The 27,055-nt window shown below is 41.3% G+C and overlaps 1 protein-coding gene across 1 annotated transcript; it reads left to right on the top strand.

Annotated features, from left to right (window-relative positions):
• The first annotated feature begins 19,767 nt into the window (after positions 1-19,767).
• LOC112615204 lies at positions 19,768-26,571 on the top strand. The gene is made up of 4 exons (XM_025371847.1): positions 19,768-19,795; positions 24,259-24,356; positions 24,516-24,540; positions 26,166-26,571. Exons 1-4 carry the CDS (start codon positions 19,768-19,770, stop codon positions 26,513-26,515), a joined length of 501 nt encoding a protein of 166 aa, XP_025227632.1. The 3' UTR covers positions 26,516-26,571.
• The last annotated feature ends 484 nt before the right edge of the window (positions 26,572-27,055 follow it).

Here is a 27,055-nt window from a genome sequence, read left to right as displayed (position 1 = left end):
GAAAGCCATAAGAAACGTGATGGATAGGCCAAGTGTCTTCTAAAGAAACATGGAATGCTATGACTTGGGGAAATCCAGTGGGACTGTGCACTTTGTTAGATCATTATCAACCCCAGCAAGAGCAGCAAAAGCACCATTAGCAACATAAAAACCAGAGCAATGGCAAGAATATCAAAGTCCAGAAGAACAAAAGCAACAACATAAACAAGAGTGGAAATATTATCAGCCACATCAACAGGCAGTGTCAGAAGAGAGAATGATACAGACAACACCTCAGACTTTTTGTACCTACTCTTTCAAGAAGACAGTAACACCATGCTCAAGAAAGATCACCACCTCAGAATTCTCCAGAAACCACCTTCAACCTCAAGAGATGTATTAATAGAATGGAGAATAAAGTGTGGTCTCAGAGTGTGATCTATCACATTGCAATTGATTCACTGGAGAGACATCATTCACCATGAAAAATATCACAATACTGAGCAAGAACTGCTTCAAATAATTTTATAAGGACAGATCCACAGAATTTGGGGAAGTGGTCCAGTTCCTCTATTTTGTACCCCAACATTTCTACCCTTTTAATGATTGACTATGAGATCCCCACCTAGGCTTGGAACCTAGGAAAGCCTTTCTAAGGCCAAAAAGGGTTTGGACTGCGGGTTGCTACTTACAATGCCTTACAACAAAACAGAATGGTCTTCACTTGAATTGACTAGTTATTTTAAGCTCCCAAAGCTAGAGAGGCATGAGAACATAAGATCCTCAATTATTTAGAACTCACAGCTTCTGATATGGCTCAAGACTGGGTGACAAACAGGGTTGGGCTGTTATGACTCTGGAGGCTAGGGCTGCTCCAGAGGGAAGTTTGAACACACAGCCGTCTCTAGGGAAACGTGGGGTCTGGGGCTGTCTCACTTTGTTAGTGTTCTTCTCAGAGTGTGTTTCCTAGAAGGGAAAGCATTCTATTTGTGATCTGACCAATGCTAAGTAGAGCAGGATTGTCACCTCCCTGGTTCTGAACACTGCATTTTTATGATTACTGTTAAAGATAGCATTAGGTTTTTGCCACCCTACCTCCTAACTGACACATATTGAGCTCACTGTCCTCCCAAATCCCTAGACTGTGCGACACTTGCTACTTTTAAGCCACATCTTCTCCATCCTGGGTGTGTGTGTGTGTGTGAGTGTGCGTGTGTTTGTGTGTGTGAGTGTGAGTGTGTGTTTGTGTGTGTCTGTGTATGTGTTTGTATGTGTATAGCAAGTTTGGGGAGTAAAGAAGGAGAGAACCAGGAAGAATTCAGAACTGAGTAAGAACTTCTGATCCAGAGGGGTTCCAACAAATTAGTAAAGTGTTTTTACCAAGAGATGACTACAGGCAGGGAGTAGGCCTCAGAGGGAGATCACCATAACTTCAAGGTCTGAATTCAACTTGGTGAGACCAGAAACTTAACTATCACCTCATCTGAGTTGGTCGGGCACAGGGAAACTGATTTCCATTCTCCAGAAACAAAGTTGAATTACCCACACCTGCCATTCATCCATGCTGCCCTGTCCTAGGGTGAGTATATTCAGATGTCAGACTTGAGAGCACAGGGGTGTTTGACGAATGGAAAAGTAAGGCAAAATGGCTTGGATGACATTCTGGAACATTTTCTTAAAGCTGGGGTAGCTGGATGAATTAGCTTTTAGGAGACTTCTGTCTCTGTGGAGCAGGTTGATCCATAGACTCAGTGGCCCCTCTCTTTGAGTAGTGTCAGAGGAACATTAACACATTCTTTTGTTTTTGTCTCCTCTTTCTCTAACCTCCATGGAGACACCTCCACCCACCAGCCAGCCAACCACTCCTCTGTTATGACTACACAACAGTAACCTCAGCCAAGTCACAACATAATTGAGTAGGTTGCTGTTTTCTGTACACTAAATTCCATTCCTTCTATGTCTTACTAAAGATTGGACTTCGGACACAACGTTGTCCCTTGATGGAGACTTGAGACACATCCAGTTCCCATCACATTAGCAATATGTGTCCAGATTCTTTCTCAGGCTCAACTCTTTCCGCAAAGGGCTGAGCTCATAGGTTCCTTGTTGATTTTGTTTTCATCAGTTTCCAAGAGCCGTTTGGTCTAACTTGACCTCTCCATGAGCAAGTAGAGGAGCTGGGGTTGGGTGGAGGGTGTGCCTCTTGTGGGATTTGGCACATTATCACAATAACTATCCAAGGCTCAACTCAGAACTGATAATAATCAGCTCTTACATATCATTTAATGTAGTCACCATATCAGTGAGATATATATTGTCACCCTGTTCATGAATAATAAAACCAATGTTCAGAGAGAGAAAGGACTTTCTTTAAGAGTTACTTGACTAATTATGAGCAGAGCTGAATCCAAGTCTCTTGATTAAAAATCCAGAACTTTTCTGCTTTTTCCTGTGTCTTTACCTAAAAATTTGTAGGAACTCCCATCAATGCTACTCTTGCCAGGGCTTTCCTGTTTCTGACCATTTCTGGGGACCTCACAGAAGGGAGAAACCTGCCAGTGACAAAATCACTTGCCACCTTTCCCAGACATAAAGTAGAAGATATAGGAAGCTGGCTTCACTGCTTAAGTTCTGCTGCCCATGAAGTGACCTGGTCATAGTGGTTAAAGAGGACAGAGACCATACTACACACTCAGAAGACCTCCCTTTGCCAGGAACCCATGATGGTCTAAGAGGGGCATCAGTGGACAGCAAACTTAAAAAATGGTCTTTGTGTATATTACTTTGCTAGGGCTACAATAATAAAATGCCACACACTGGGTAGCTTAAACAGTAGAAATGTATTTTCTCACAGTTCTGGAGGCCAGAAGTCTAAGATTAGGTGTCAGCAAGTTTTTTTTTCTTTCTGAGACCTCTCTCGTTGGCTTGCAGATGGCCACCTTCTCATTGTATTCTCAAATGGTCTGCTCTGTTCCTGCGCATCCTTGGCTTCTTTTTGTGCCCCAATTTTTTCTTGTTATAAAGATAACAGTCAGATTGCATTAGGGACTACCCTAACAACCTCATTTTAACTTAATAACCGCTTTAAAGGCCCTATCTCCAAATACAGTTACATTCTGATATACTAGGGGTTGGGATTTCAACATATGAATTTTGGCAGGGGAACATTGTCCTTTGTTTCTTAGCTCATGGACTGAAACTAGTTAATCTTTTAGGCTTAAATAAATAGAGAACAGCTGGATAAAGAGACAATAAATAAGATACTTTTGAGATGAAGGTGATTGAGTATAATATATATATATATTTTTACTATTATTATACTTTAAGTTCTAGAGTACATGTGCATAACGTGCAGGTTTGTTACATATGTATACTTGTGCCATGTTGCTGTGCTGCACCCATTAACTCGTCAGCACCCATCAACTCGTCATTTACATCAGGTATAACTCCCAATGCAATCCCTCCCCCCTCCCCCCTCCCCATGATAGGCCCTGGTGTGTGATGTTCCCCTTCCCGAGTCCAAGTGATCTCATTGTTCAGTTCCCACCTATGAGTGAGAACATGCGGTGTTTGGTTTTCTGTTCTTGTGATAGTTTGCTAAGAATGATGGTTTCCAGCTGCATCCATGTCCCTACAAAGGACACAAACTCATCCATTTTTATGGCTGCATAGTATTCCATGGTGTATATGTGCCACATTTTCTTAATCCAGTCTATCACTGATGGACATTTGGGTTGATTCCAAGTCTTTGCTATTGTGAATAGTGCCGCAATAAACATACGTGTGCATGTGTCTTTATAGCAGCATGATTTATAATCCTTTGGGTATATACCCAGTAATGGGATGGCTGGGTCATATGGTACATCTAGTTCTAGATCCTTGAGGAATCGCCATACTGTTTTCCATAATGGTTGAACTAGAGACAAGTATGCAAAATGAGAATTCTGACTATATCTACAGACCTTTGATCCAAAAATGGACAAGTTTTGTCTTTAAGCAGCGGCGGTAATAAATATAGTGAACATAGATATCAGATTTTCCAGCACAGTCCAGGTTCAAATATTTGGTCTTATTGCTTCTGTAACCACATGCACATTTGTTAGACTGGTTGTTCTAATGTGGGCCCAGAAAATATACTTTGGAATGTGCTGAATGGGTTTAAGTATTCCCGTCCATTACTTTACATTGTTTTGGAGACAAATTCTAAACTCACCACAGATTTAAAAGTCCTCATTAATGCAGACTTCCACATCTAGCCAGCTTCATCTCCTACCACTATTCAAGATAAGTCATGTACTCAAACCATACAGAATTTTAGTCACCAAACTTGCCTGTCCATTTTATATATTCATGCTTTTGCACATGGTGTGTTAGGACACTCTTCTAGAATACCTATGATGCTCCACCCACTGTTACCTGTAAACTGCCTGCTATTCTGTTAATCCTTCAAGTTTCAGTTCAAATCTCCTCTGTGAAACTGTTCCTGACACCCCTAGAAAGTCAATCACTCTTTCTGTTTTGCCACTGTAGCTTATACATACTATATTATATATTATACTTGAACATGTTATAATGATGAACACAGTGGGCTAACTGGAACACCATTTTATTTGGCTATCTTTCCCAGTAGACAGGGACCTGACTTACAGTCTGACTTACAATAAGTACCCATGTGTTTATTAAATGAATGAAAGAACTAATAGGAAAAGGGCATTACCAAGGATGAGCATCTGCATCTCTCCATCTTCCAACATAATTAACGCAATTCCTTTCTTTATTATTTTTGAGGCAGCATTTCATTCTGTTGCCCAGGCCAAAGTGCAGTTGTGTGACCTCCACTCACTGCAGCCTTGACCTTCCAGGCTCAAGCGATCCTCCTACCTCAGCCTCCCAAGTAGCTGGGACTACAGGCATGTACCACTATGTCTGGCTAATTTTTCTATTTTTATAGAGATGGGGTTTCACCATGTTGCCCAGGGTGGAATTTCTTATGATTAAGAGGATGAGATGGGAGTGAGGTAGGGCTAGCATCTGGTTTATATAGCTCAGACTAGTCTTCTACTTTGTTTATCAGTTACGGGACCTGATCTGATCTAAATCAAGTTTCCAGTGCTGGGCCCCAAAAGGACTAATCTCACTCGTCAGATTAACCTAAACCCTCAAAGGTATTAGTAGTTGTGGGAGGGCAAGATGACCTGACAGACATGTTCCTGGCAGACCAGTTATCATGTTGAGGGGCCCAGAGAACCTGGTCCCTCCCACTCCTATCACCACCCTAGGGTCCCTGAGCAAACTATGGGAGACCAGAACATTGCCACATTGATGGAGAAATGTCAGCATGGAAATTGCCACACATAGACTTTGGGGAGACAGTATGGGAATGGGGTAGGGGACAGAATGGTACAGAGAGGCTGATGCAAAAAACCAACCGTCATTCTTGAGCAACTGAGGAGGTATGGGCTAGAAGTCCAGACTGTTGCTGCTGGGACTTCCCTTCCACAATGACTCTGCAGTCCAGAAGCTGGGGAGGCAGTTACAGAGGCCACTTCAGGCCAAGCCTGGGGTAGAGGTGGTGGCAGATAAGCCACCCACCCATGAGTTCCCTCCCCATCCTACTTTCCTTTTTCACATCTTTCTTACATCAGATCTGACAATAGCCCCATGATATAGGCAGGGCAAAGATTATGACCTCTATTTTACACTTGAGTATGTCAAGTTCCAGGAAAGTGAGCCATGAGGCAGTCTCTTTCCAAACTCAACTGCTCAGTTGCCCTTACCTCGTGGCCCCTCCATGTATAGCGTGTGAGCCTTGCCCTGACTAGAGTCTCATATTCATTCAACTTAATAGCTCCCCAGTCTTTCCATGCCTTCAACTTCTTAATTTCAACTCAATCATAACATTGACCTAGTGATGTCAACTCCTCCCATCCTAACTTATGTTGTGTCAGAGGCACCATTTACTCACTGAATATTATTTAATACCTCCTACCACGTGCCAACTACTAAGCTAAGCAATATCCAATACAGCAGTGAATAAAACAGTCTCTGTTTATGTCACAGAACTACCAATCACAAGAATGCAGTGTTTAGAGCCAGGGAAGTGATCAGCAGTAAACATATAAATTGATCAAAAAATCAATTATTCCAAATGGTAGAGTGCGCTATTAAGAAAATCAGTAGGGTTCCAAGCGTATGAGTGAACAGGGGTAAGAAGAGCTATTTTATCTTGGTTTGGCAGGGAGGCTATTCCATAGAGAGAATATTTTAAGTTAATACCTGAAGAATGAGAAGGAGTCAACCATGGGTTGAAGGGAATTTCAAAGACCTTGAGATAAGAAAGTGCCAATGGTGCACATAGTCAAGCCAACTAGGATTCATAGCCATCTTAAGGCAGTGTGGTATACAGGGAAGGTGAAAGGCACTGGATGCAACCTTAGGAATCCCCTTGTTTTTTTGACCCATCCCTGCTAAGAGGTCAGAAGGGAACTGGCATGTACTGTGTGTCTTTTTTTTTTTTTTTTGGCAAATTCTCACTCTGTTGTCTAGGCTGGAGTGCAGTGGCATTGTCACAGCTCACTGCAGCCTCGACCTCCCATGCTCAAGAGATTCTATTACCTCAGCCTCCTGAGCAGCTGGGACTACAGGTGGACACTACCATGCCAGGCTAATTTTTGTATTTTTTTGTAGAGACAGGATTTTACCATGTTGCCCAGGCTAGTCTTGAAATCCTTGGCTCAAGTAATTCTCCCACTTCAGGCTCCTGAAGTACTGGGATTACAACCACTGTACCTAGCCTACTATGTATCATGCCGAACCAGGCACAAACTAGTCCCTTTCTCACATGGATTTTTTTTTTTTTTTTTAATTTCCCTGAACCTCAGCATTCTCATAGTTGTAACAAGGAAGTGAAACTTTTTGGCCTCTAAGAGCTTTTATAACTTGGAGAGATTAGTTGATCTAATCTATGATCCCATCCTCCAGTTAGGAGGCTGAGGTCCTAGAAGATGAAGTGCTTTTGCCTCAGTTGCCCAATGGATAAGTACATTCCTTTTTAACTCTATGCCTGATTGACCAAGGTAAAGCTGAAGGAGTCTCATCTAAACTATAACCCAAGTGGGCAAGCCAGACCCTTGGCACTGCCCAGGAAGAAGATATGGATGGGAGGACTACTCTTTCTTGAATGTAGAGGATAAAAGTTATCTGGGAGCTCTTTTATGGTGTGGTTGTGGCTTTGAATATGAGCAAAGCTTCTCCCGGCTACAGATATTTTCAGGAAGAGCAGAAACTGCAGCACAGTGTTTTGGGTAGATAAGGCTTAGCCTGGTGGGGAGAGAGGCCCTGGAAGGGGGTGAGCCCAAAATCTATATGCGTTCCTGAGAGGGGATCTGGTGTTGTAAATCCATTTTTAGAATTTTTTTTTTTTTTTTTTAGTGCAACAAGACCTGGAGAGAGATCAAATACATTTTCATTTGTTTCCAATAGCCCTTTTTGCTGCTGCTGCTGCTGCTGGTGATGACGAGGATGATGTTTGTTCTGTTCCTCCTCCTCCTCCTCCTCTTTCTTGTCCTTTTTTTTCCTTCTTCTTTCTCTTTTTCTTCTGGCTTTTGCAACTTAGAATGCACATGGTGGCTAGATACAGTTATAAACCCAGTTCCATGCTCAGGCTCATCCTAGCACTGGTTCTAATATCTATTCCAGATTGTTGGAGAAGATAGGAGAAAGTGAAGAAGGGAAGGGGAGAAAAAAACAGAGAAGAAAGAAGGAAGAGAAGGTAGGAGAGGGACAAGTAGAAGAAGGAAAGGAGAAAAAAGGAAAAGCAAGGAAAGAAGATAACCTGCCCTCTTTGACTAGTAGGCTCACCAACTCTTCTTTATCATGGAAGGGATTTCAGTAGGACCCAAGGCTTTTCCCATGAAATAGTATTTTATCTTGATAAGAACCTAGCACATTGGTTACCAAGCTCCTTAAATTGATTCCCTCAAAAGGAAGAAAGTGTATCTGCAAATCCTCTGAAACTTCCAGAGTCCCCCAAGCCCAGTGCTATTTCTACTAGGGGAGAAAGCAGAGCTCTTTGTATATAGGGGTAGGAGCAAAGTAAGATTCTCCTCCCCCTTTCCCCACAACCCAGAACAAAAGTTTCTCCCAAGATTTCAAACAATAAAATCATCATATAATACATGAGACATCTGGAGACATTGTTAATGGAACAAGAGCTCTCACTAATCAAAGTAGGAAATAACAGGGCCTTGAAGAAATCGGAAATCTAATTAAGGTGGAATCTCAAGAGGTCTGACTGAATGTTAAATAAGTTGTAGAAGCCTCATCAAAAGGATTAACTCAGCTGCAGAAACAATGCAGAAGGGCAGGTGGGGATTTTGCATGAAGACTGGAAAAAAACATTGCCAAGAACTGAAAGTGGTCATTGTGTTCATGGTGTGTCTAAAGGATAGATAAAGGAAAGAGGTGACCCTGACCCCTCCTTTCATCCTATCTTAGTTGATGAGGTTTGGGGAGAAGAAGAGTTTGTTAAGCTCATTTAATCTGTTTTGTCTTGTCCATGTTTTCATCAAGCAACTTTCTGATTAATTTGGCTTTCAGAATATATTTTTCCAAGCAAGACAGAGATTGCTGTTCAGCCAACATGAGCATTCCCAGCTGTTTTTGGGTTATATTATCTCTGGAATTAAAACAAAACCAAACAAAAAAAGCTCCTGTGTGTTATATCAGCTCTCTGTGAGTTTGAATTGCGTGGGTCAGTTCATGCAGTATGATCAGGTCAACTCCAGGTGTCTTCTCAAAACTGAACTGTACGGGTTCTGTAAAACTAAACTGTGTGGTCCATAGTAAGAGGTCTCTGCTTGAGAAGTAAGCCACATCCTTGAAGGGCATTTCTATCTCACTCTTTTTGTTATATAAAGAAGCTTAGTCCTTTATTTTGCACATGGGAACACTGAAGCCCAGAGAAGGGAAGAAACTTGTCTAATTTTCCTCAGTGGATCAGTGGTAAAGCCAGGAGCTAAGTGTAGGTCATAATCTTGTTCTACACAGGCTCTTGTCCTACAGCATTCTATGTCTAGATTTTGCAGTCTCTTTCTTGGCCCGTGTGTATGTGTGTGTAGGTTTTCATCCACAGTTCCTTTAGGCCTCAGAAGCAGGCCTCAGAAAACAGAATCTCTCTCTCTCTCTGATATTCTCCTGCTCTCCTTCCACTTGTCCAAGGCAGCATTCTAATTTGATTGTGGATCCTAAGACCTTCATTCCGGAGAAGGTCCTGACTCATACCCAGGAGGAAAGAATGCTGTGTAGAGAGGCCAAGAAGAATCTGAATAGATAAACCTTGCTGGCTTCCTCAACCCAGTCTGTTAGTATGATATAATACCCTTTTTATCCAATCACATTTATACATGAGTGTCAATCATGCTTATGTAATGAAGCCTCCATGAAAACTCAAAAGGACAGAGTTTGGAGAGCTTCTGGATAGCTGAACACATGAAGGTTCCTGGAGAGTGGTGTGCCCTGGGAGAGTATGAAAGCTCCACACAACTTCCTCCGTACCCCACCATATGCATCTCATTATCTGTACCCTTTGTAATATTCTCTATAGTAAAACTGCACATGTGTTTCCCTGAGTTCTGTGAGCCACTCTATCTAATTAATTGAACTCAGAAAGAAGGTAGTGAGAACCCCAACTTGACACTGCCCAGTCAGAAGTTCTGGAGGCCTGGACTTGGGATTGGTGTCTTTGGTGAAGGGAAGTCTTGGGAAATAAGCCCTCAATTTGTGAGACCTGAGGCTATCTTTAGGTAGATGGTGTTGGAATTGAATTAGAGGACACTCAGCTGGTGTCTGCTGTTTTGTGCGTGGGGGAAACTATCCCACACATTTGGCCACAGTAATCTTCCACGTTGATTGTTGTGTTGATGTGAAAGCAGAGGAAAAAAATGGTTTGGGGTTTTTCCCAAACAACCCTCAATTCAGGATCATGAGTTTTATGAACTCTCTGAAAAACAATCTTTAAATCAATCAAACTTAACTTCACTAGTAATTCTCCAAAGGACTGAGGTTTATTTTCAGCTTTGCCTTTTGACATTTACAACAGATTTCCTCCCTTCAGCCCACATAGCTTTGCAGCCTCTCTCTGATTTTCATTTCCTCTTCTTCCTTACCTAAGGTGACAGGAATGTAACCCTGGTTGCAACTGTGTTTTTCTCTATTCAAATTTTGTCTCATTATGTCCATAGGAAGAAAACAGAGGTTTGGAAGACATTACTGGCTAGGCGGGGTGGCTAACACCTGTAATCCCAGCACTTTGGGAGGCCGAGGCAGGCAGATCATGAGGTCAGGAGTTCGAGACCAGCATGGCCAACATGGTGAAATCCTGTCTTTACTAAAAATACAAAAATTAGCTGGCGTGGTGGCACACACCTGTGATCTCAGCTACTGGGGAAGCTGAGGCAGGAGAATTGCTTGAACCAACCCAGGAGGTGGAGGTCGCAGTTAGCCGACATTGCGCCATTGCACTCCAGTCTGGGCAACAGAGCAAGACTCCATCTCAAAAAAAAAAAAAAAAAAAAAAAGACTACTCATCAACCCAATTGCTGTGCTGGCCTATATTCACCTCCAGACACATCGTGATTCCAAATTGTTCACTAAAAGTCTACTGTATTCTAGGTATGGAGCCTAAGAAATGACTCACCCCTGCCATCTGAAGAGATTTTAACTCAGGCAGAATTGGAGTTGTGGACTAAACATGTGTGGAAAGTATCCATAAGCCAAGATGGAGTCAGCCTATATAACACAAATATTAATATTTATTTCAGTAGGCATTTTAGTCAGATTAAACCAACATTTACAGAAAATCTACTTTGTGGTAGAACTTAACCTAGGCTCTGGGAATCCAAAAATTATTAAGTTAAAGCCAGTGCCTGGTAGAGCACACTTAGTAACCGTGTAAACAGGTAATCTAAATGCAATGTAATCAGGCTGTAATTTAGATACATACAAAGTACAGAAGAATGTGTCTAGGACAGTTAAAAGAGGTTTCCCAGAGGAGATGATAATTGAGTTGGGTCTGAGGAAGAAACGCAAGATCTCCTGACAGAATAGATGTGAAAGGACCAGGAATTTTTCCAGGTCCACAGAAAGGCATGTGTAAAGGCTGGAGGTATACTAGAATATAGGGCATGTAGTAGTCAGAATATAGGATGGGAAGAGAACAGTGAAGACATAGGTTGTGTAGATGGTGAAAGATCCTGATCACCTAGCTGACAGATTTTGAACTTTAAGCTTAAAGCAATAAAGAGCCACTCATCTTTTATAAGCAGTGCAATAACACCACTGGAGTTGTGTTGTTAAAAGATCATCCAGGCAATAAATATCAAACTTTAAGGATAAAAAGATTCTTGGATGAAAATGAACATCATTTTCATCTTTTTTTCTATATTCTTCTTCATCATTGGGAACAACATTATTCTCTTCCTCAAATACAGGCACCCTGGGAGCTGACTTCATCACCCTTTATTAATGTAGCTAACAATTGCTAACACTAAGGCCCCTTACTATGTGCCAAACACTGGTGATACAGAAATACATCTAAACAGAGATACCTTTTCTTGAGGGAACTACAGGCTACTCATGAGAAAAAGGCATGGACAAAAAATATCACACTGTAAGGTCGTGTTATAATCAGAGTATTAGTAAAAATATATAATGGTGATCAATGATGACTGATATTTCTAGCTTGGATTTTCTCCATGGAGATAAGAAACACAGTATTATGACCAAGTTTGTTTTAGGTGTAGGGTCTAGGGCATAAGGACTTAGGCATTCAGGGAGATATGTTCAATATTAGATTGAATCTACCGATCTGGAGGTGGAGAAGATAGAAAGAGAGTAAGCAAGCATGCAGAGACACAATAAAAAGACCTAAGTACAGAATATTTGGAAACACATTTAATAAAGAACAGGAAATAAAGAGATGTCATTAAGAGAACCAAAGAGAATGGTTAGAAAGATAGGTGAATCAGAGGAGTATAGGTAAATTCAACAATTCTCACTGAGCACTATTTGGGATCAGGTGCTCTGCTAGGTATCAGGGACACAAATAGAGAAGACAGTCTCTGCAATTGGCTATGATCCTCTGGCATGAATTTGATCTTTACATCTCATCTGAACCATACTTCTGTGGTTCTGGTGATCAAATTCAGTCTGGAGAGGGAGGGTATTCTCTAAGCCATCTGATGACAGGTTTTAGGAAAGAAGAAATGGCTACCAGTCATCTGTTGCAGAGACATTGAAGGGGATGAGGGCTAGTAGAGAGGCTTTTGGCTTTGTTGATTAGGAGTTCATGGTAATTTCATGACAACAATTACCAAGGTTAGTGCAGAAATGCGAATAAAGGACAAAAAGCTAAATTATGGCAGATTAGGAGGTTAAACAGTGAGGTAATCTATGGAAACTACTTTTTAGAGTGATCTGAAGAATGATGTGGTAGTCACTAGAAAGAGATTTTTTTAAAAGTTGGTTGTGATGTGATTACATGTACAGGCTCAGAGATCAACAGATGAGGGACAAAATAGGACAATGTCTAAGAACAGGCTATTTGGTTGATGAGCTTTGCGAGAACAGAGCCAATGGAGTAGTAAGAAGAAAGTGAAGTAGGAGTAGTAGATTCCAGTTCCAAAACCCCTTTGCTTAGGAGTAAAATGAGAGGTTCCTGAGAGGTTTCAGGCTGCAGCTTGCAGCTCAGAGAAGGATGTTCAGAAGAAAAGTAGGATAAAGGAAGAGGAAGTTGACTTAAACCACAATAGGCCTGGTTCAGATGAGATGGGAGGTTCAACTTCCTGCCAGAGGAGCACCAGTTCATGTGAAGAGAAGTGAGAGAATTTCCTTATTTGTGATCCCCCTAAACTTAGATATAATTTTCCTGCTTTGGAGTAAAAATTGATATGGTCCAGCCTGAAGGCAGCAAAAGACACTAAAATGGACCTTCCAAGTGGCATGTGGTATGGAAGACAGTAGAAAAATTGGTTTGAACTCCAGTTTAGTGGATTACTTGAAGTAAGTCATTTGAGCACTCTGGGGTTCAATTTCCTTATCAGTGAAAGATATGACAACTGTCACCTTATAGAGTTGTTATGAAGATTACATAAGAGGATGTGCATAAAGCATCTAGCTTGGGACACAGTAGTCCTTCTTCAACTGTTGTCTCTCTTCCCCCACTTCCTCTGGTTCCCTAGCCCTATCAACACAGTGTGCTGGAGTCTCCAGTCCTGCTGGAGATAATGAGATAATGAGGACCAGACTAGTGGCTCACCCCTGTAATCCCAGCACTTTGGGAGGCCGAGACGGGCGGATCACGCGGTCAAGAGATGGAGACCATCCTGGCCAACATGGTGAAACCTCATCTCTACTGAAAATACAAAAATTAGCTGGGCGTGGTGGCACACACCTGTAGTCCCAGCTACTCGGGAGGCTGAGGCAGGAGAATTGCTTGAATCCAGGAGGCGGAGATCGCAGTGAGCTGAGATGGCGCCACTGCACTTCAGCCTGTCAATAGAGCAAGACTCCGTCTAAAAAAAAAAAAAAAAAAAAGAGAGAGAGAGAGAGAGATAATGATAAGGTGGGAAATCCTGTGTATGCTGGGAATTTATGCCACAATGTCCAAGAACTGATCATCTCCTGGATAGTCAAGGTTGCTAGAGAGACCCACAGAGCTTCTTCCCCTTTTCTGTCTGCCTCCATTGCCAACACTTGCAGATAAGTCAGGCAGCTTCTAAGATGTCTTGTATCACCAGTAGCTCAGGCAAATGAGCCTAATATATAGTTAGAGCTAGTTCCAGGCTCCAAAATATATCTTTCCTTGTCAGAGACAGATGATGTCTACTTTGTACTAATAAGTGCACCAGCTGGTCACCCTACAAATCCCAAGGGGACTCAGATTTAGGTTCAGGACCTGTCTCAAAGAAACCTTCACTGAGGGCCACCCATGGAAGTCCAAAACAGGTCAGGAGAAATCCCCAGACAAATGAGAAAATTCATCCCTCACAGTTGTATTATCACTTTGCAGTTTAGAAAGCTTTTTTTAAAATACATATATGTATATATTTAATATAATATAATGTTTATAGTATCACTATAAATTATAGTTTATAGTGATATATATATAATATATAGTATATAGGTATAGTATATAGTATCATAAATTATCTACAACAAGTAATCATATTCATTACAATAATGAGAAATTAACAATTAACTAGTAATATATAGTATAATTAATGTTAATATTATATAAGTACACATATATACAAGGCCCGAGAACTTTACTTAGTCTGGATCATTCTTTAGGTCTTAAATATTTTTTGAAGAAACGCTTTCCTAAACTCTCATACCAGATTAGGTTTACTATTATTTGATCTTATGATACCCTATATTTATCCTGTATAACACTTATATTTGTATTCCGAGATATTTTGGCAAGTGCCTGTGTCCCTCATTTTAATGTGAGTTCCAGGATGGCAGGGCCTTGGTCAGTCTTGCTATCTTTGGCACCCTTGTTAATAGACAACTTGACCAATCTGTGAATGGGAGAGAGAAGGGCCCTTTAAAGACCATACAGTTTACCCTATTTATAAATGGGGGGTGAGGGAGTGATATAGTTTGGATATGTGTCCCCACCCAAATCTCATGTTGAAATGTAATCCCCAATGTTGGAGGTGGGGCCTGGTGGGAGGTAATTGGATTATGGGGGCGGTTTCTCATGAAAGGTTTAACTCCATCCCCCTTGGTACTATTGTCGCAATAGTGATTGAGTTCTCATGAGATCTGGTTGTTTAAAAGTGTGTAACACCTCCGTCCTTTCTCCTTCATCTCTCTCACCATGTGATGTGCCTGCACCCTTTTGTCTTCCACTATGGGAAGCTTCCTGAGGCCTCCCCAGAAGCAGATGCTGCTATGCTTCCTGTATAGCCTGTAGAATCATGTGGCAATTAAACTTTTTAAAAAATATATAAATTGCCCAGTCTCAGGTATTTCTTTACAGCAATATGAGAATGAACTGATACAGGGAGACCAATACCCAGAGCAAAAAGGAAACTTCGCAAGGTCATGTTATAAGCCATGACACAGCTGGACCTGGAACTCAGGTCTCCTGACACTCTGTCTAGAGCTATTCTCAATGAGCCTTCAAACCTGATGGCTTCCAGGAACCAGGTCATCAGGAACCAGAGTCCAAGGAAGGTCAAAGCTTTCAGTATTCAGGTATCACCTCATTTGCTGGCCTTGCAGAACAGGAAGATTTTTTTCATCAACAAATATTTACTGAGAACCTACTATATAAGCAGGGCAGCTCTAGGCATTAGGGATATAGTTAAAAATAAAATAAAATAACTACCCTCATGGAGCTTACACGCTAGTAGGGGACATAAACAATAAACAAAACTACAACATGTTAGAAACAAAGTCAAAAGGCAAATGACAAACTAGTGGAAATAATTACAATTCTCATTACATACAAAGGCAAATCTCTCTAACATACAAAGTATTCCCAAAATCAATTAAGAAAAAGAAATCAACAGACCAATTGAAAAGTGGGTATGACAGACATGGTTCCTGCTCTCATGGAGTTTGCAATTGAGTGAAATAACCCCCTTTTTTCTTTAAGGCTAGGGGAAACAGCTAGGCTGCAGGGTTTGAGGGGGTCAAAGGATATGGTGAGTCATTGAGTAGCCTCTCTTATGCCATCTTAGGGATAAAATTCTAAATTTTAGAATTTGGAATTCTGAATTCTAACAAAATTATAAATCTCATCTCTGCTACTTACTAAATATGTGACGTTGAAGAAAGTTGCTTAATTTCTTCATGCTTCAATGCCTCCATTTGTGAAATAGAAATGATTCTTATTTTATAACGTTATTGAGAGTAATAAGTGATACAATAGAGAGTGAGAGTAGGTGGTACATACTAAGCACTCAGAAAAGTGTTTTTCTTCCAATTGCCACTCCTTATTCTGCCTAGAACTGAGAATAGAGGGCAGTGTCCCTTCTGATGCCAATATGAAGATTTTCTGCTTCTTACCTTGCATTATCTGGCTTTTACAGGAGCTCTCAGGATCCCGCTTTGAAAGCCCATGAGGTATCATATTTTTAGGGATTGACTGATTCCTGAATCAGTGCCAAATCTAGTTCTAGCAAATGTTTAGCTGTGGTGAAAGCTCAAGCGTCTGGTCTAAATTTCCTTTTTGTTTCCCAAAAGGTGCAATTCTTGCCCTTCCTTTACTCAGAAGACAAACTAAGAAGATGAAAATAGTGTGTGTGTGCCAAGTCAGTGATATCAGGGGCAACCACCCCAGTATGAATTAGGAAATATCTCTATACTGATATATAGATACAGATATAGATATAGATATATTCGTTTAATTTTTTATTGCTTAAGTTTATAATTGTATTTGTGGGATACAAAATGATGTTATGATTTATGAATACAATGTGGAGTAATTAAATTTCATTAATATATCCATTGCCTCAAATGCTTATAATTTATTGAATACTTTGAAATATACTCTCTTAGCAATTCTGAAACATGCAATATACTATTATTAACTGTATTCACCATGCTGTGCAATAGATCTCAAAAAAAACCCTTTTCCTTCTGTCTGAAACTTTGTACCCTTTCAAAATTATCTCCCCATTCCACCCACCCCCAAGCCTCTGTAACCGCCATTCTATTCTCTGCTTCTATAACTTTCATTATCTTAGAATCCACATGTAGGTGAGATTATGTGTCATTTGTCTTTCTGTGCCTGGCTTCTTTCACTTCACGTAATCTCCAATTCCATTTATGTTGTTGAAAATGACAGAATTTCCTCTTATTTATTTATTTATTTATTTCTGTTGCCTAGGCTGGAGTGCAGTGGCTATTCACAGGTGATCATAGTGCACTACAGCCTTGAACTCCTGGGCTCAAGTGATCCTCCTGCCTCAGCCTCCCCAGTAGCTGGGACTACGGGTGTGATGTGAATAGTGGGAGTGAGGGACAGACTGGAGTGAGAATATATATTTTAAATAAATGCATGTTTGTTCCTTCCAAATACACTATTTACAATAGGTTATTGAAAGTGCATTCCTCATTCCTTTCTTCATTGTCCATTAAAAACTGTTCCCAAAGGATTGTATATTTAGGGCAACTGGAATCTGTGCTCCCGAGTTGCAGCTCTCAAGCTTGGCCCAAATAAACTCTTTACTCAATTTAAGAAAAAAAAACTGCTGCTTAGTAGTTGTTTTAATCCATTTTTAATCTAGCTGCTGCTTAGTAGTAGTAGGTGGGCCATTATAGGAAATGGATTAAAATGGTTGGTTAGGGTCACTTCAGTTATTTCTGCCATAGATGGAAGCTTATGAAGGACTCTGACTGGGAGTAAGGTATGGGGAGTAAGTAGAACCAGTTTGATTTTCTGTCTTTAAACAACTCCCTGGAACTCCTATTTTATTTACTTCACTTATTTTGTCTTTCTAAGAAGCTAAACAAAAGTCAGCTTCAGCTCAGACTTGTCTAATGATCATAAATTGGAAATTAATGAGGTTTTCCTGGAAAAAACTGTCCTTAAAGACTGAGATGATAACTGACTTGAATTTGACATTTCCTACCCAGAGACATATTATATATTTTTTGTAGATTGCTCCAAAATTTCTACCATTCATAAATTGTTGCATAATATTTAAATCCTACATCTGCCATTTACTAAGTAATTATAGTATCTCCCTCATAAGGTTGTTGCTAGGATTACATAAGCTAACATATGTAAAGGGCTTCAAACAGTGCCTAGTACTTAGTAAGCTTACAATACTTGCTAATTATTGTTATTTCAGTACAAAATGGATCTCTTGATAGATCCAAGGTCTTTGCCAGGTTTCCTCCAGAGCACATTTGGTGTGTTGGATAGGCCTTTGGGCTACTATTATTCTACTATGTCTATAGATACTCAAAAATACTAAAAATACTCCTAGGCTTATATTTGCCATTTTGCATTGGTAGTCTACCTATTCACACAAGCTCACCATATTCTTTCCTATCTCTGCACCTTTACTTGGGTCCTTTCCTCTGCCTGAAATGCCTTTCTCTGATTATTGATCCTGTTATCCTTAAAGGCTCTTTTAAAATTCGGCCTCTTCTGTGAAGTCTCTAATCCAACCAGTTGGAATTAACTTTTTTTTCGTCTTTGTTGCCATGGTCTGGACCCCTAAATTCCTAGACTTGAATATAGAAAGGCACTGCATCACCTATATACACTTTCTGGCTTCTCATGTCTCAAATGCCCAACCTAGCATACAAGGCCTTTCTTAGTTTGGCCCCCTGCTTATCTCTTCTACTTGCTTTATGCTGTTTTTTTTTTTTTTTTCCTTTTGCTCACTCTTTTTCAAGCCATACCAGCCTTTTATCTTCTTGGAATATGCCACATTATTCTCCATCTCAGAACCTTTATACATGTTGCTTCTTCTGCTTGGAACTGCCTTGTACCTATTATCCACTTGGCTCACTACTTTTTATTTTTCAGTCTCACATTAAGAGTTACTTCCTTTGAGAAGTTTTCTTGACCTATCCAAGTCTGGTGGATTATGCTATCCTGTTTTGTGTTCTCCCTGCTCTCTGATCTTCCCCCTTTCTTGACATGTTTAAAAAATTTGTTTAATGGCTATTTTCCACCGCACTGTATATGTCAAGAAGGCAGGCGTTTTATATGTCTTGTTTACTTCTGCATCTTGACTACATTGCACCATGCCTGACACTAAGAAAACATTCAACATATATTTGTTTCATGAATAAATTTAATCAGACTTATTGTAGAGATGGAAATATGGAGGCCCAGAAAGGGAGAGGGATTTGCTCAAGGTCACACAGAGAATTAGTGGCAGAGAAAAGAATGTAGCCCAGATCTCCTGACTCTTAGTGCAGTTCTCTTTTCCAGATATGCACCTCCACTATTGTACTCATTTTTTGAACATGCTTATGTAGCATTCTGGTTTCTGGACTAGACTGTGAATTCCTAGAGGGTAGAGAACATGTCTTATACCTGTTTTGGTCAATACGGTAGTCACTAGCCACATATGGCAATTTAACACTAGAAACATGGCAAGTTCAAATTGAGATGTACTGTTTGTATAAAATACATACTACATTTCAAATAATGTAAAATATCTTATTAATAAATGCTTACATTGTTTACAGGTTGAAATAACATTGTGGATGTATTGAGCTAAATAAAATATGTTATTAAAATTAGTTTTGCTTATTAAAAAATTTTAATGTGATTATTATAATAATTGTGGCTCACATTACATTTATGTTAGATTGTTGTACATTTCTGTCCTGTTGTATGTTTATTTTTTCCCCCTTTTGCCAAGCATAGAGCTTTGTAGCCAGTAGGGGCTCAACACACCCTTGCTGAATATAGTTAAGCTGTAGTTATTGGGTTAATTGTTGCCATTTATCTTGTCAATATCACTGTTTTGTGGGAGCCTCACAGTGAAACCTCTGTCCCCAGGCCCAGGTGTACAAAAAGTTATTTAGTCCTGGCCTGCGGGTGCCCTACACATTGCACCAGTCTTTGCATTTCCTTTCAGAGAAAACCTTGATGCAATCCTATGCATAGCAATCACCAGGGTTGAGGTAGAGTGTGTGGACACCAGTCACTTGCACAGGAAGTGGCCTTAGCTTTGCAATTTTCCCTAGGGCCTCTTCTTGAAAGTCTTCTGAAAGGAAGTGGGGGGAAAGATAAACTCAAAGTGAAGGATGGGGGCTTCTCAGCTCCTTCATGAAGGTAGGGTAAGCTAAGCAATGTGGAGACATTGGGCTATGAGGTCTCTTTCTTTTGCTTATGCATTAACTCATTCACTTATTCACCTGACAGTTCTGGGATAAGTAGTTTATTCCTAGGCCTAAGAAGACAGTAAAGATCAAGCATAGTTCCTACTTTGGGGAGTGCTTGGTCTTCTTGGAGAGACTGACACCTAAGTGCAGTGTGAATGTTTTTCAAGAGTAGAGGAGGGCAAGGTGGGAAGCAACTAATTTTGCAGGTGGTTGTCAGAGAAGGCTTTCCAGAGACAGTGCGCATCATTTTTTCCTCTCTATCCTTTAAGATGTAGCCCAAATCCTACTCTTCTGAGAACCTTTCCAGTTACCATCACCTCCTCATCTTCTGCCCTGAGAGAATCTTATATACATATCTGATAGCACTTCATGCCTTTGTCAAATTACTTATCATATTCTGTAGGGTAACATAGCTCTTGGGGTGCACACCTGTCTTCCATTTCCCTTTAGCCTGAGAATCCTTCAATCTGATGTGGGGACTAAGACTCAGACAGGCTGTGTATGTTTGTTTAAGGTCACATAATTAATGAGTTACAGAGCTTGGTCTATAACCTAGGGTCTAAGATGCAAGGACTCTAATTCAGTGTTCTTTCCATTCCAGTACTGAGGAAACAAATGAGTGTGTCTGCAGTGTGGGACCCCAGCACTGCCTGCTTGCTCCCCTTGTCAACTATTTTCCCTTCTTTCTCATCTCCCTCCACAGGCACAGGCAAGGCAGAAATCATACAAAATGGGAATACTTTGTGACTTTTGGTTGCTCTCCGCAGAAGCCTGGACAACAGATCAAAAAGAAGAAGCTTCTTTGTGCTGTTATTGGAAATTTGGCCCTTCCCAGCATAGTTTGTGTTTGTGGGCTAAAGAGGAACTCTGAGCCCAGTTCCCTTTTCTCTCATTCAGGCCCTATGCATAGGTGGTATGATTTTCAGAGCCTTCTGGTTCCTAATGCTCTCTTTTATTGCCCTGTTGTTGGGCTCAAAATGGATACCATTAATCACTACTTTAGGTAAACACATTGTCTCCAGAAACCCCTGTTAAAAGGCCTGTAGAGTACTCTGATTGATAGGGGAGAAAAAAAAACATGTGTAGCTAAACTTAATCTCCATGGTGTGCATAGGAAGAAGGGGGTCCCTTTTTAGCAAAGTGCCCACAGGACCACCCTACTTCTGCTCCAAGCTTTAGTCAGAAACCAAAAAGAAACAAGAACTGAATCTTTCTAGAAGCTAGATCTGGGGTCTTGAGGCCTGAGCCAATAAATTATTCTGATAGAAGGAAGTTTTCTACAGAGTGATGTTAGTGCAAGTGAATCCCTATCTCAGGCTTCCACAGAGCCTCAGGTCCTACAACCACGGGGAAGCCCACAGTGAGTAACGAAGAGCCACAAAGGAACCAGGGAATGTTTGAGTTGGAGTGATCTCCAAGACCATTTAGTCCAACCTCTGTTGGTTAAAGGAGAAACTAATGCCCCAGGAGGTAGTAGAGTAGGGACTGGGGCCCAGGGCTCTTGGCTCACAGGATGTGGTCTTTCTTTGAACCTGAATTTATAAGAATGTATGTAGCTTGGAAAGATTATTTACCACAGCTTGAGTACCACTCAGGGCCATACTTCCACTAGTGTAGACAGAGGACTGTGCAGGGCACTGCAGTCATTGAAAGCTGTCAAAGTATACCCTGAAAACATTGCCCCTCCCATCCTTCATGCCATCAAGATTCATGGTGGAGGGCACTGCATGGTGGGAATTTGTCATCTTCCTGGCTGTTAATGGGGACTTCCTGGAGACTGCAAACATGAGGCACTAGGAAACCAGTCACTCTCTCTTTTCACACTTTTCATGTCCCTCATTAGCCTGAAGGTCACAGTTGAACTTAGGGATCTGGCACTATCTTTTCTTTCTCAAAGTCAACTATTTTCTTCTCCCTTCCTTGTAGCCAGTGTGGGAAAGTAGAAGAAAACCTCAACATTTGGAGTTAGACCTGAGTGAAAAATCTGCCTTCTCTATTATTTTCTAGTTTTGTTTCCTTAGACAAGTCACTTTATTTCTGTGTGCCTCAGTTTCCTCACCTATAAATAAGAATAATAATACCATACCAGAAAGTAGTTGAATAAATTAGATAATACACATAAAAGAATATCATAAGTACTCTAATAATTATAAATTTCCTTATTTATTTCCTTCTGCAAGCCCCAAGATGACAGAATGTGGCTTGTGGTCATAGCTGTGCCCCAGGGCCAGCTTCATAGGCATATGACCTGTACAGCTTCACAGGGCTCCATGCTTAGCAGGACCCCACACTTAGTTTAATGTTCTGCTGTCATCATCTTGATATTCTTAAGTTTTAAATAAGGACCCTATCATTTTCATGTTTTACTGCACCTTGCAAACTATGTAGCTGGTTCTATATGACAGGAGAGATGTTGGAAATAAAATGGTATTCCAGGACCAGGAGGTATTCTGACAGAGTGAAAGAACACGTGATTTGGAGTCCATAGGGATGGGTTTAAATTTCAGCTTTGCCGCTAATTTGCTTTGTGATACTGGGCATTTCCTTTTATCCCTTAGGGGCTCCATTTCTCAATTTTGACTATGGGTTTTTTCATTAGATAATGTCTCAGTTCTGGCATTCCAGATTTCCCTCAATTGTTCTGGGAAAACCTCCTTGATCCACAGGCAGAGCCTAGGGCAGTCAGGTGCTTTCTACTGTCTCTCTCTGCAGCTTGGAAAGTTATTGTCTGTTGAAGGTCAGCTGGGAGTTGGTGGAGGCAGGGCAGTGGCCTGCTACTATTGCTGCAGTAGCAGACCCTTTCACAACAGCATTGTTTTGTCATTTTGCACCCAGATTTCCGTTGGCTAACCTCAGTCTTATCTTCCTCATTTCTGTTTCCTGTTGAAGACACCAAGGGCCCTTCAAAACACACAAGCTTCTTGCTCACGGCATAAAGCCCAATTCCCTCTGGCCCCTGCAGGTTGGCTCAGCACTGGGGAATCAGTGTCCCCTCCATGACCAAGGCACCACTCCACTGACAGGTATGGTATCCATTTGCCCTCTCTTCTTGGATTCCCAAGCTGGGGCAGTGTCCATGGCAGCCAAGGAGCCAAGGGTGGCTTGGATCTGCCCATCCCATTCTCTTCAGGCCCTCCTCAGGAATCAAGGTCAAAGGTGGGAGGAAGAAGGTTTCCACTGGCCTTTTATTCTAGAGCTTCTAGTAGAGGGGAAAAGGGGATAGGATATTTTCTATACAATAGGATGTTTAGGAGACAGTCACATGGAAATGGAATGTTCTTTGGACCCAGGAGTCAGGAAATCTTAGTAGCAGTCCTGATTTTACCATTTACCCAATGTGTATCTTTGTTTAAGTCCTTTCTCCAATCTAGGACACAGTTTTTTTCACCTTTTTTGCAAAATAAAAAATTAAAAAGAGGAAAAGAATGATTAGATAAATGCTGTCTAGAGACTCATAGTTATTAGATTCCTTATTTTCATGATTGTCAGCCCTCTGTCAAGAAAGAAGATGAGTGTAATCTTTGCATATGTAACTGTGGGGCGGGGGGACTGAACACATCCAAGAGGAGAGTGCTGGTGGTAATCCATATAGCACTCTCTGAGAGGCATGACTCGAAGATGAAAGCCTCTTCTCTAGTCCAATCTTTGACTCCTAAAAGTTCAAAATTGAAAGGCTCTTAGGGACTAGGTACTTATGGAAAAAACTGAGGTCCAGAAAGAGGAAGAAAAGGACTTGCCCAAAGTCATACAGAGAATCTGTAGCAGAGCTGGGTGGCTCCCAGATCAGTCCTCTTTCTGCTCTATCCTAGGAGGACTGAGACATCAAGCAGCAGGACCTGTCCTGTAACTGACCCAGTTTGGCCTCCTCATACTAGAGGCAGTCTGGAAGTTTTAGGCATGGTCCTGAAGACTTCTTATTTTCTTCTATTTTTCTTTCAGGTACTTGGTTCTCTCTGAGTGTTCAGAGATTCCTAGACACCTACTTACCCCTCATTCTTCTGGTCTGTTCCCTCCAATTCCTTCCATAAAAACTGACCCACCCTTTGTGTCAACAATAGAGGCTTGGTGAAGCTCTTCAATAGAGGATTTTGCATTTCATATGGGGAAAAATGATGTTATTCTAAGTAATATCTGCCCAAGAGAAGAGCTTTCAAATTCCCTTAATATCATCCCACATAGACATTTATCTCTTCTTTCTATGGGTCTGGTGAACATTTCTCAACTGAATCTGATTTTCTTACACACACTCCATTGGAGAGGCATGGACTAGAACAGCAAGAGTAGAAATGAAATCAGTTTAGTTTCAACTCAGCTACTAACTCCTTCCATTAATACTGGAGCAATGTTGTCTATAAGGCTTTCCAAATTTCAAAGTACTAATAATTTTTTGCCCCTTTCATGCCTCTTTTCCAGGGTTTCTGGAGGTGAAAAAAGTCAGAAAGGGCATTCAAAAGGCTGTGAACACCTCCACCTTATATAGGTCTTCTTACTGGAGCTGGCAGCCAATGAGGGTAATGATACAAAAAAGGTAACAATCCATTTCTTTCTTCCCTGCCATCCCCAACTCAGACTCTGTTAATCAGCATGCTTGGCTGGCCTCCAATCACAGGTCCAGGAGCTGAGACAAGGGTCCTTTTGAGCTCCTATGTGGGAGGCTCTGGAAAGCTTAGCAACACTTTCCAACAACTTTGCCAGGTAAGTCTTCTTGTCCCCATTTCCAGAGAAGACAACTGAAGCCCAGAGAAAGACTTGCCAAAGCCATGATTGGCTAGTTGATGGCCAAGACAGCATTAGAACACAAGTTTGTCTGATTCTTTCATGGCATATCTGGTGACCATGACTGCTGCTTTTGCTGCTGGTTGGCTTAGGCTGAATTGGGTAGGTAGAAAAGGAAGTGAGGGGGTGAAAGAGCTTTAGTTTTGAGATTACTGCCAGAACTTAAATTGAAGCGGTATGTTACCCCCTTACATTCAATTAAAAGAAATGAGCAAGAAAAAATACAGTGTTTTCTTGCTGAAAGACAAGGCTGAATCCCTCTGTCTTGCCTTGGCTGGGACAAGGCTTTCCGGCCTCATGGGGACAGTTTACCATTTCTGGTAACCTTGGGAAGTTTGCAACTTTTCATGACAATATTTAATGTAGACCAGCTACCTGCTCACAGATCAACTGCCACAGCTGGTAAGGGCAATAATTTAATACCAGCAGCCTGGCATTTTTAGCAACAGGATCTGATTGTTGCCAAGGGAATTCTCCCAGAAGTCTCAGACCTGACCCTGCTCCTGGCAGCTTCCTTATTGCCCTGGTGGCTTGTGGGTTCACTGATCCCAAATGCTGCATTGCAAAGCTATTGCCTGTTTTTGCCCTCTTTGTTGATGTGTCTCGCCTTTCCTAGAGGGATATACAGAGAAGGGAGGCAAAATAACCAATGAGGAAAGCTGTATAAGGCATACTGCTGAACTGTAAAAAACTTATTGCGTAAACTTTACAAGTCTCCTCCCCAACATGAACCTTTGTTCTCTCATTTATAACCTAAGTGAGTGAGACTAGATGATCTTTAAGGGCACTTTAATAGCTGCCATTCTTGAGTCCCTATGGGACAAGAGGATCAAGTTAGGCAAGGCTGAGACCACAAGAAATCAATGTCACACCTGTCCAGATCCTGCTAAATCAATTGCCAATAGCTCTTTCTTTCATTTCAGTGGTACAACCACTGCTTTTTGAGCATTTTTTATGTATTGAATACTGAACCAAAGGTTTTACATGCATTATCTCCTGTCATTCTCACAATAATCTTATGAGGTAGGTACTATACTTAATACATTTTGTGGGTGTAGCAAACTTGAACTCACAGAGGCGAAATGATTGATCGAAGGTTGCCTAGCTAGCTAATGGAAGAACTAGGATTTAAGCTCACGTTTAACCTCAAAGCCTATGTACATAACCACAACACTGTGAAAACACAGCTTGGGAGAATTGAGAAGAGGGAGCAAGGATGCTGTCTCTGGGGTCTGGTACTTTCCTCACGTCAGGGAGGCAGGATGATGACCAAATTTTCCCCTCTTTGCTGCATAGAGGAACCCACTGAAGCTTGGGACCCCTAGAAATGCCATAGCTACAGGGTTCAGGCCTGATGAGCTTCCAGCTGAGCACCGGGTGTCACTTGGGCTTTACCTGCTTATCCTCAGGATCTCTCTTCTGGTTAGGAACCTTATGCCTGTTTTGCTCACTTTCGTATTCTGGTGCTTTGTCTGGTTCTTTCAGCAAGCTCCCTGGGGCTAAGGGTGTGACTTCATCACTCCTTTCTCTCTCTTTCCCTCTAGGGTCATATCTCCCAGGAAGATCTCACTTCCCCACAGAATCTCCTGGCCCGGCCTCCTGCAGTGCCACGCTCCGTGTATTTGACAAGCTGAGTTGGACACTCCGTGTGGTAGAGTGTCAGTTTGTCAAATACCCCAAGTGCGGCATATGCTTACCAGCTCCAGGCCAGGGCAGATGGCATATGACGAATGGACTGCCAGCTGGATACAAGGATGCTCACCAAGCACCAAGTTCTCACAAGTTATTTTATGTGACCCTGCAGGAACTGAGGCATTTTTTTCTGAGGACACCAGAGAAAAAGTGTAGCATCTCTGGGAAATACAGCCCTGGGCTGAGTCTACACACACCATGAGAGTGCTGATGGTGGTGCAATAGACTTGAAAATGTATAATGGGTTCAAGAATGGAAGTGCTCTTTGATTCTTTATTATTTTCTTCCTTCACATTCCCCTCCCAGAGTCTCCCATGTAGGACATCAGAATTCTCACACAAGCATCACGGTTTATGTGAGTAAGCAGGGGTTAGAAATTCACTTTCTTGACACTCAGTCTTGCCTTCTAAATACTCCTTGATCTTGCCTACCTCTTCCCTTTTCCACAAGTCTTTTCCTCTAGGAACCCTTTCTCCGTTTATTTCTGCCTATCCAGTTCTTCCCTATATTTCCTGTATCAGCTAAAGTCCAGTGTTTCCAGAGACTTTTGAAAGTCAACTTATACTTTTTCCTTCTTCATTCACAAAGCACTTCTTGCCTGGGCCCTGGTATGTGCCCCTTTCTCTCCTACTGTCTAACAGCAGTAGGAGAGAATTGCCCTCTTGAATTGTCAGTGACAACTGACAACTCTTGAATTGTCAGTGAACTTTTCTAGGGGGTTTTCTTGAATTCCCAACTAGAT

Source organism: Theropithecus gelada, chromosome X (assembly GCF_003255815.1).
Source record: "Theropithecus gelada isolate Dixy chromosome X, Tgel_1.0, whole genome shotgun sequence".
NCBI lineage: Eukaryota > Metazoa > Chordata > Mammalia > Primates > Cercopithecidae > Theropithecus > Theropithecus gelada.
Note: the sequence above shows the minus strand (reverse complement) of the source record. Positions and strands in the feature narration are given on the sequence as shown.

What these genes read in the sequence shown, in the direction of transcription:
- LOC112615204 (XM_025371847.1), top strand. Translation starts at nt 19,768, where the DNA reads ATGGGGGCTTCTCAGCTCCTTCATGAAG. An exon ending in TTCTCAGCTCCTTCATGAAG is followed by an intron (nt 19,796 to 24,258) that starts GTAGGGTAAGCT and finishes CCTCTTTTCCAG; the next exon opens with GGTTTCTGGAGGTGAAAAAA. An exon ending in CTTTCCAACAACTTTGCCAG is followed by an intron (nt 24,541 to 26,165) that starts GTAAGTCTTCTT and finishes CTTTCCCTCTAG; the next exon opens with GGTCATATCTCCCAGGAAGA.